The sequence below is a fragment of the Agrilus planipennis genome, unplaced genomic scaffold, assembly GCF_000699045.2.
Source record: "Agrilus planipennis isolate EAB-ADULT unplaced genomic scaffold, Apla_2.0 scaffold106, whole genome shotgun sequence".
Taxonomy (NCBI): domain Eukaryota; kingdom Metazoa; phylum Arthropoda; class Insecta; order Coleoptera; family Buprestidae; genus Agrilus; species Agrilus planipennis.
Genome location: NW_020438893.1, coordinates 958,116 through 967,707, shown reverse-complemented (window position 1 = coordinate 967,707; position 9,592 = coordinate 958,116). Strand labels below are relative to the sequence as shown.

General features: G+C 32.9%; 1 protein-coding gene across 1 annotated transcript; it reads left to right on the top strand.

The window, feature by feature from the left end:
* Positions 1-3,804: 3,804 nt before the first annotated feature.
* LOC108736870 (zinc finger X-chromosomal protein-like) lies at positions 3,805-9,572 on the top strand. Its single transcript, XM_025973055.1, has 2 exons — positions 3,805-4,315; positions 8,504-9,572. The coding sequence occupies exons 1-2, from the start codon at positions 4,162-4,164 to the stop codon at positions 8,710-8,712; spliced, it is 363 nt and encodes a 120-aa protein (XP_025828840.1). The 5' UTR covers positions 3,805-4,161; the 3' UTR covers positions 8,713-9,572.
* Positions 9,573-9,592: the final 20 nt, after the last annotated feature.

Below are 9,592 nucleotides of genomic sequence, written 5' to 3'. Positions count from 1 at the left end.
GCTTTGGGTAAGACAAGAGGTTTTAGATGCTTTTGCTATAGATTAAAATGATTGATTATTTTGCTTTGCGATTTACTTTTAATTTTTAATTAATTATACAAGCATACATACGTAATACATAAGTACCATAAATATGTACAGGTGAAGGGAATTCTGTAATGAAATACATTATCATATAACGGAGATACAGATACCTAAAAATATTACTTTGATTAATACCTGTGTAATAATACTCACGTCTCTTTCTTGTAATACACAAGGCAATAATAATTCGAACCACTTGCAAAATTATGTTTACATAAATATTTTAAAAACAATTGTTGTAATCACTTTATTATTGTACCATTGTTTTATTTAATAAAGCTCTATCAGGAATGTAATGCGTCATTAATTTTCTAAAATAACCCCCTTTAAATTCTAGACCGTTGGATCAATATATACTTCATTCACTTTCTCTAGCGATATACTCCTTCCAATGTCTTAGATGTGCGCTGGCAAAATCGTAGGTAGGAAGTAAAAGGCTCATTATACTCTCGACTCTTGTTCATTAAACATACTTTTGCATACAGTACCTGCCAAAAGTTTTGTTCAATCATGAATAGTAGTGCGAGTCGAAAACAAGCGTTAAAGCCTTTAATACGTCTTCAAATATAAATAAACATCTCGTTGATATTTTCAGTAGTAAATAGTACCAATAACATAACATTTGAGCAATGCAATTGTAGTGAACGAAATGGTCAATTTTTCCGTGCAGTACTGTACGGATTATACGCTCCTCATCGGTTAAGAGTTTGGCCGAGAGTTGTCTCCTTCCTTTTCTGGCCTAGTGCTGTTCTATTCTACTTTGCGCCGGTCAAACTGAAGGTCACATCACTACAGAAAGTAAACGAAGTATAGTTACTTTCAGGTTGGTTTTTCTCCAAAGAATTGTCTTCGATTAGTGACTGATTGTGCTTTCCTACATCAAAATCCCCATAATGAAATTGGTCTAAACTTTTCTCACAAAACCTGTATTTTTTAGGAGCGGATAAGAACAAAAGACTGCAAGAGACCGGTGAAACCGAAAAGCATCACATTTGTCCGAACTGTGGTCCTTCAAAACAGTACAAAACGAAAGGATCGTTGAGAAGACATTTAAAGTACGAATGCAAAGTTGAGCCACAGTTCCCGTGTTTTGTATGTCACAAACTCTTCAAGCACAAACATAATTTGCTAACACATTTCATAGTACACGACACAAATTAAATACATATGTATGTATTATAAATGTATATAAGGGTGTATTTGTATTTTTATTGATATCTTTGTTCTCGTAGGTTCTGAGTAGAATAATTTCTCCTAGAAGTAAAACTGGTAGCTTATGCCTGTGAACAACGTAATTGTGTCAATTTAATTAGTTTTATGGAGAATTGAATTAAAAAGATTAGTACCACTAGATTAATACAGGTGTGATTTACGTCGGTACTTTTGGGAGAACTATTCGAAGCCTAAAGCTAATTTAGAAACCGACTAAGAAATTAGAGAATAATTTTGTACTGATGGTCGATATACATGTATGTATTATGGTGTCTACTGAATAAAATTTGGTAATAAAATCTTTAGGTAAATCCATTATTTTATCGAACCCAGTTATATAATACGTTCTTCAAATTTCTCCCTTGTTGTTTCCGAATTATTTATCCAATAAAGATAGACGCTTTTGATAAGTAACCTTCGGGTGCGATTTGACAATTATTATTTTCTAAGATATTTTTTATTTCAGTTGTTTTGTTACCCACCGGCAGGAGGACTACCCTAGTGACTAATAAGCCACACAAATGTACCAGATGTTCAAAGTCGTACAATTACAGAGGAAATTTGTTCAGACATATGAAGTACGAGTGTGATAGAATTGCAAAATTTTATTGTCCTCTCTGTTTTAAACCATATACTCAAAGTTCATCTGTCCGTTATCACATGAGGACTCATCATCCCGACAAGTTTGAGGAGTATGTAGGACAAAAGGGTAGTGTAGTGTTTTCAATGGAACCAGGAACTTCTGCCAAAATGAATAATAATAGACATGACAGAGAAGACGATGGGCTAATACAGTAAACAGAAAAACAAATTAAAGTTAATAGATCGAGATCAATGAGAAATAGATTTGATTTTTGAAAATGCTTTTGTACGTTATACAAGAAAGCATTGTGAATAAGTGTATTAAACATGATTAGGTTGGGCTCGATATAGAATGCTTATGTTTGTTATGTTTTGGGGTTAATATTGTGTGCAATGCTTCATTTATTGCACTGGTATAGATAAGTGTTTCCCATGTAGTTTTATTTTAGTAAGAGTAAGACTTTATCTCATTATGCAATTTTTGTGTGTTTATTTTAATTTTAATGTCTTGGTGTACATATTTCATAATTAAGAAAGTGCCATTACAATAGTACCCAAAAATAAGGCTACCAATTAAGACCATTTAAATTTTAAATACAATTATAATTAGTATTTTTTCATAATTAAGCATTATAAAAAGGCGAATATTTTGTGTGTTTATATTGTTTACAATTTTGTAGTTTTTTTGTAACTTCACTTGTCTGTCTGAAAACATATTTATAACATATTCAATTTCGTGTTTAATTTTCTTCTACACATTGATTCCTTTCTCAAATGAAGCTCTGGTCTTTCTTCTTGTGTTTTGTACTCCTGCGTACTACATGTAGTAGTGGCTTTGCTTACTGCTCATTTACTGAGACAGATGTTTTCAGATTGCTTTCCATGTCCATGTTGCGGAAAGTTTTACAAAAGATTTGGAACCTTGAAGAGGCATCAGAAATTCGAATGTGGAAAAGCGCCAACTCGACGTTGCCCCCACTGCGATTACGCCACATATTATAACAATGATTTAGTGAAACACGTTTTCAGAAAACACCAAACGACTTATCCCCATACTTTTCAATAGAAATATTTCAGAGGATGAATAAAACCAGTATTCAGTTTTTTACATTATGTAGAATGTTCCTTTTGAAAACACCGACGGAATTGTGGTTCAAATCTTCATGAGTATAGTACAGTCGAAATAAGAAGGCAAAGTTCCCAATAAATAATGCACACTAAAGGCATATCGTTTTTCTCGTTCTTACAAACGGTAGATATCCTGTCTTTATTTTCTAGACACGCCTCCTCCACAGCTGCGTCGAGACCTGCACCTACGTTTCATAAGAATCAATCGAATAAAATGAGACGATCGACACCATGCTCGTCTTGTCATTTGTACCTACATAAAATGGGCAAATTTACAGGGTCGGCTTAATTTAGTTGGTGTATTTGTGCGAATAGTCATCTCTCTACATATATCGTTTAAGTTATTTTTTTGTTGTAACTATTGTTGTCGTTGTTTTTGTTGGTGTTATTGTTGTTGTTATTGTTGTTTTTATTGTTATTTTTGTATGAGAATTTGTATCAATATGAAATACAGTGTTGCACGATTAAAAGAACAATAATATTTTTAGATGTGTGGGTATGTATGAATACAGACTCATTCAGTCTGTTTTGATGTACAATCGAAATTATATAAATATTATTGCATTGAATTATCTTACAATAACTTTTTCACCATACTGTAGCACGACTACTACCTAAGCCGATCCTGTAAATTTGCTCATTTTAATGTAGGTACAGACAACAAGACAAGCACGTTTTCAACCGTCTCATTCTGTTCGATTGATTCGTATGAAACGTAGGTGCAGGCCTCGACGCAGCTGTGGGGGAGGCGTGTTTAGAGAGTAAAGACAGGATATCTCCCGTTTGTAAGAACGAGAAAAACGATATGCCTTTAGTGTGCATTATTTATTGGGGACTTTGCCTTCTTATTTCGACTGTATTATAGTACAGTAGCTGCACTTTAGTGTGACACAAAAGCAATAAAAGTTGTTGTTACTGTTCGAACGGACGAGAGACTAGAAATCTGTAATGAGTGGTTGGAAAAATTCAATCAATAATTGTTTAAATAAATGCCATACTTTGTAAAGTGTTGTAGTTTTCTTTTAAACAATTGTTTCTTTTAGAGTTTTTTTTTGTTTTGTACCTAATTGCGTTTTTAATTGTGCTTTTATAAATTGATGCGATAATTAATTTTGTATTTTTCTTCTAGAATACGACGGACCGTATACCTGTGAAATGTGTTTAAAAGTGTATAGTTATAAAACAAATTTAACGAGACACGTACGTTTCGAATGCGGTAAAAATGCGGCTTTTCACTGTCTACACTGCAATTATTCCTGTAAACAGAAAGGAAACCTGAAACGTCATATGTCTAGAAGACATTCCAAGAGTGATTGAATGTGCATTTATAGTAAACATAGTTTAGATTTAACGATTTTTTTCCAAAACTGTGAAATAGAAATACATTCAATAAAGCGCATATAGTTGTTTTTTTCTTTTTACATTAAAACTCTCTGTGAATATTTCATGTTGGAGGTAAATTATTCTGGATAGGGTCTTGTTAAGGTGGGTATACACTAGCCAAGCAAGAGCGAAGTGAAAAGCTCATTGTGAGACGATATTAAAAAGAAAGTAAAGTATAAAGTGTAAACCATATATACCGTACCCCAAGAATTCCGTTGTTAATAAAATTCGTGAATTGTTTTTAATTGTTATTATTCATAAACAGTTCAAGGGGTAGATTAACATTTACAGGAGAATTTATGCATGAATAAACGAACGAAGCTTTCTTTGAAATTAATGTTTCTGATATTTCTGTACGTTTTAGGTCCACTGTTTGGATGCCCGAATTGCAAAAGGAGCTACAAATATAAATACAACATGTTCCAACATTTACGAATGTGTGGCAAAGAACCACAATTTAAATGCAATGTTTGTAGTAAAGTCTTTAGGTGGAAGTCCTCTTTGCAAACACATTTATTTCTAACGAAACATTATACTTAATTTGTTGCATTTACCTGTGTATTTAAAGTAGGTACATCAATTAAACTTTATTCTTACCGTCCAATGCATTTTAAACTGTCTATAATAATAATGTGGTTGAAATTACTAAACTAAAAGTATCGAAATAACAATTATAAATGGTAACAGACAATTGTGTAATAATTTACAAGTGGTACGAGGAGTCGGTTGATTTCAAGATCAATCCGATATCCAATGTTTTTTTTGTGAAGAGAACCTTAATGTGTTCACGGAGAAATAAATGAGACATTTTCTTGTTCGCAACATGAAAATGTTTAATATGTGGTGACCTGTTGTGCGTTGCATTTGTGTTTAAGTTACAATCTGAAGAAGTATTATGTAATTGTGATCCGCCATCTTCGATGCTGTACATGGTTGCTTGCAGAGGTACTGCGGCCACGCGTCTAGCCCTTCACTTTGACATTTATTACGAATATTGCAAGACCGATTTAGAACATTAAACGAAGAGGAGCACACCAAATAGGTTAAAGCACGAACGAAGAACTGAAGAGGAATATTCCAGACTGTTTTAGTTTCCTTTTAGGATTTCCTCTACGTATATCTTATGATCCAAAAGTAACTTTAGAACTCATTGAGTTATAAAAGAATAGATTTTATCATTTGAGTGCAGCACAAAGTGTAAAACCTACTAATAAATTGTTTGTAAAGAATCATAGTTATTATGATTGTAATTAATTTTATATAAAATCCTTCCTGTGAATAATAGGAATTACACCCTTTTTCTTTTTGTACTTTCATTTATGTTATCTAAGAATAATAATTTTTGTATTAAAGAAAATGGTTTTTAGGGTACCGTAGATCGTATTATAAGGACGATAACCCATTTAATTGCGAGAAATGCAGTCATAGATTCAAGTACAAACACCATCTAACAGCTCATCTAAAAGAATGCGGGTTTGACCCGCCCCTAAAGTGTTACTTTTGCGGATACAAAACGCACCGTAAATATAATTTGAAGACCCATCTGCTTACCAAACATTCTAACATGTACCAATAAACTTTGTATTATGCATGTATTATCTACTGCTAATAAATAAATACATGTTTATTAAATTCACGCAATAAATTGTAGTTAANAGAAGCAAGAGTTCTGTACCAGAGACTATTCTAATTCATTTGAAGCATTATGTTTGTGTTAATGTGATAAATATATTTTTTGTTCAATAAAAAAATTGCTTTTAACAATCAGTTTTCAATTGCATATATTATCAAAAAATAGTTAGTGTAAAAGAAAACATTATACCAAGTAAATACAAGTGGTGAAAACAGGTGAAATGCTCCGTTATAAAGACTTACGTTAGTTAATAACTCGGCAATCACTTGCATAGCCTAAACATTACATTTTATAATATGCTGATCATTGATTCTTTATTTAATTTTTCTTTAAGGTGATGAAAATATTGGAAGAAGGACGTGTGAACTTTGTGGAAGGTCGTACGCCTATTCAAGCGGTTTATCAAGACACAAGAAAAATAACTGTGTTACATCCCGAAATAAGTACACGTGTTTCAGGTGTAATCGATTATTTAGTGATGGTTCCAGTTTACTTCGTCACGTCAAACAGCGAACTTGTATTCGACAATTAACTCATGATAGTTCCTAATTATATCATTAAAGTTTGTCTTATTTATTTGTTTTTTTATCCTGTGTCTCTTCCAATCCCAAATCGATTAATTTCTAATTTTTATTTTTGTTTAACCCTTAGTCGTCAGATGATAAACTATTTAAAATGCAATTTATAATAATTGTAGTTTAGTTTTCTTGTTTAAAAAAAAAATAAAATTGCTCACAGTAAATGCTGTCATTTATTTACACTACATCCGGATTAGATCCGGTGCCTGACGGATCTAACATATGTTTTTGGGTTCCAGTCGGGTATCAGATAATGACGCTGGGTACTCGACAGTGCCGAGTAATTCTACCAGAGAAAAAAGCTACCCGATAAAAATTGAAGTTAAAATTGTATTGGAATTGATTGATTGTTTGCCTTAATTCGTATTATTTATTGATTACTATGCTACATTATTTTTTATTTTGATATAGTTCTTCTTTACTTTTCCTCATGAACAAAAATACATAAGTACGACCGAACTATTCCAATTGCTGGTATGTCACTATGGTTTTGTCACCTTACAGAATTTTAGTGTTTATGAACAGTATCGGCTCGTTTTAACGGTTTCAACTCAACCCTCTCCTTGAAAAACTACCACCAAAAATTAAAATTCCATTGGCTTAGTGTTTTAAGAAGACATGAACCATTAACCCCAGTGGTTCTGCCGTGTATCCGGCCGGGTACGCGCCACAGCTACCCGGTTTACCCGGTACTCGGCAAAATCACTATCCGGTACATCTCTGCTTTGGATGCACCTACATATAAATAGGGAACTGAAAGGTATTTAAAACTTCTCAAGATGCCGTGTAAATTCGAACAGTGTTGTGAAGCAGTGCCCCAATAAATAAATTTTTGCGAAAGTTTATATTTCTTTTTTTTTTAATTAATATGGTCATCAAGTATAGATCAACACTATTATTAGTCGAGTATATTTTTTAAGTTGTTTTATGCAGTAAATCATTAGATATTATTATCATACAAAATTGTGTCTATTTATCAGTGAGTTCTACTTACTTCAATATTTTTAGGTACATTGAAATACCATTGCGAACAATGTGGAAAAAGCTACAGAAGGGAAATGGATCTTAAAAAACACGTGCTAAGTTGTTATTCTTTGTTCAAATATCGATGCAAGTTGTGCGGTTTCAGTTCCCAAAGACGCGATTATATTAATCAACATTACAAATCTCCAAGGCACATTAATGCAGTGAAGGAAGGGGTGAAGTTTGAATAATTTCTAACGACTTATATTACTTTTGTTGGGATTTTGAAAAATAAAGAATATGAACGAATACATCAGCAGCTTTTNTTTTTGTGAAGAGAACTTTAATGTGTTCACGGAGAAATAAATGAGACATTTTCTTGTTCGCAACGTGAAAATGTTTAATATGTGGTGACCTGTTTGTGCGTTGCATTTGTGTTTAAGTTACAATCTGAAGAAGTATTAGGTAATTGTGATCCGCCATCTTCGATGCTGTACATGGTTGCTTGCAGAGGTACTGCGGCCACGCGTCTAGCTCTTCACTTTGACATTTATTACGAATATTGGGGTCATTGCAAGACCGATTTACAACATTAAACGAAGAGGAGCACACCAAATAGGTTAAAGCACGAAGAACTGAAGAGGAATATTCTAGACTGTTTTAGTTTCCTTTGAGGATTTCCTCTACGTATATCTTATGATCCAAAAGTAACTTTAGAACTCACTGAGTTATAAGAGAATAGATTTTATCATTTGGGTGCAGCACAAAGTGTAAAACCTACTAATAAATTGTTTGTAAAGAATCATAGTTATTATGATTGTAATTAATTTTATATAAAATCCTTCCTGTGAATAATAGGAATTACACCCTTTTTCTTTTTGTACTTTCATTTATGTTATCTAAGAATAATAATTTTTGTATTAAAGAAAATGGTTTTTAGGGTACCGTAGATCGTATTATAAGGACGATAACCCATTTAATTGCGAGAAATGCAGTCATAGATTCAAGTACAAACACCATCTAACAGCTCATCTAAAAGAATGCGGGTTTGACCCGCCCCTAAAGTGTTACTTTTGCGGATACAAAACGCACCGTAAATATAATTTGAAGACCCATCTGCTTACCAAACATTCTAACATGTACCAATAAACTTTGTATTATGCATGTATTATCTACTGCTAATAAATAAATACATGTTTATTAAATTCACGCAATAAATTGTAGTTAATAATTATGAATTTATTTCGCCAGTTTATTTTCAGGGGGATACAGCAATGATAAACTATTTAAAATGCAATTTATAATAATTGTAGTTTAGTTTTCTTGTTTAAAAAAAAAATAAAATTGCTCACAGTAAATGCTGTCATTTATTTACACTACATCCGGATTAGATCCGGTGCCTGACGGATCTAACATATGTTTTTGGGTTCCAGTCGGGTATCAGATAATGACGCTGGGTACTCGACAGTGCCGAGTAATTCTACCAGAGAAAAAAGCTACCCGATAAAAATTGAAGTTAAAATTGTATTGGAATTGATTGATTGTTTGCCTTAATTCGTATTATTTATTGATTACTATGCTACATTATTTTTTATTTTGATATAGTTCTTCTTTACTTTTCCTCATGAACAAAAATACATAAGTACGACCGAACTATTCCAATTGCTGGTATGTCACTATGGTTTTGTCACCTTACAGAATTTTAGTGTTTATGAACAGTATCGGCTCGTTTTAACGGTTTCAACTCAACCCTCTCCTTGAAAAACTACCACCAAAAATTAAAATTCCATTGGCTTAGTGTTTTAAGAAGACATGAACCATTAACCCCAGTGGTTCTGCCGTGTATCCGGCCGGGTACGCGCCACAGCTACCCGGTTTACCCGGTACTCGGCAAAATCACTATCCGGTACATCTCTGCTTTGGATGCACCTACATATAAATAGGGAACTGAAAGGTATTTAAAACTTCTCAAGATGCCGTGTAAATTCGAACAGTGTTGTGAAGCAGTGCCCCAATAAATAAATTTTTG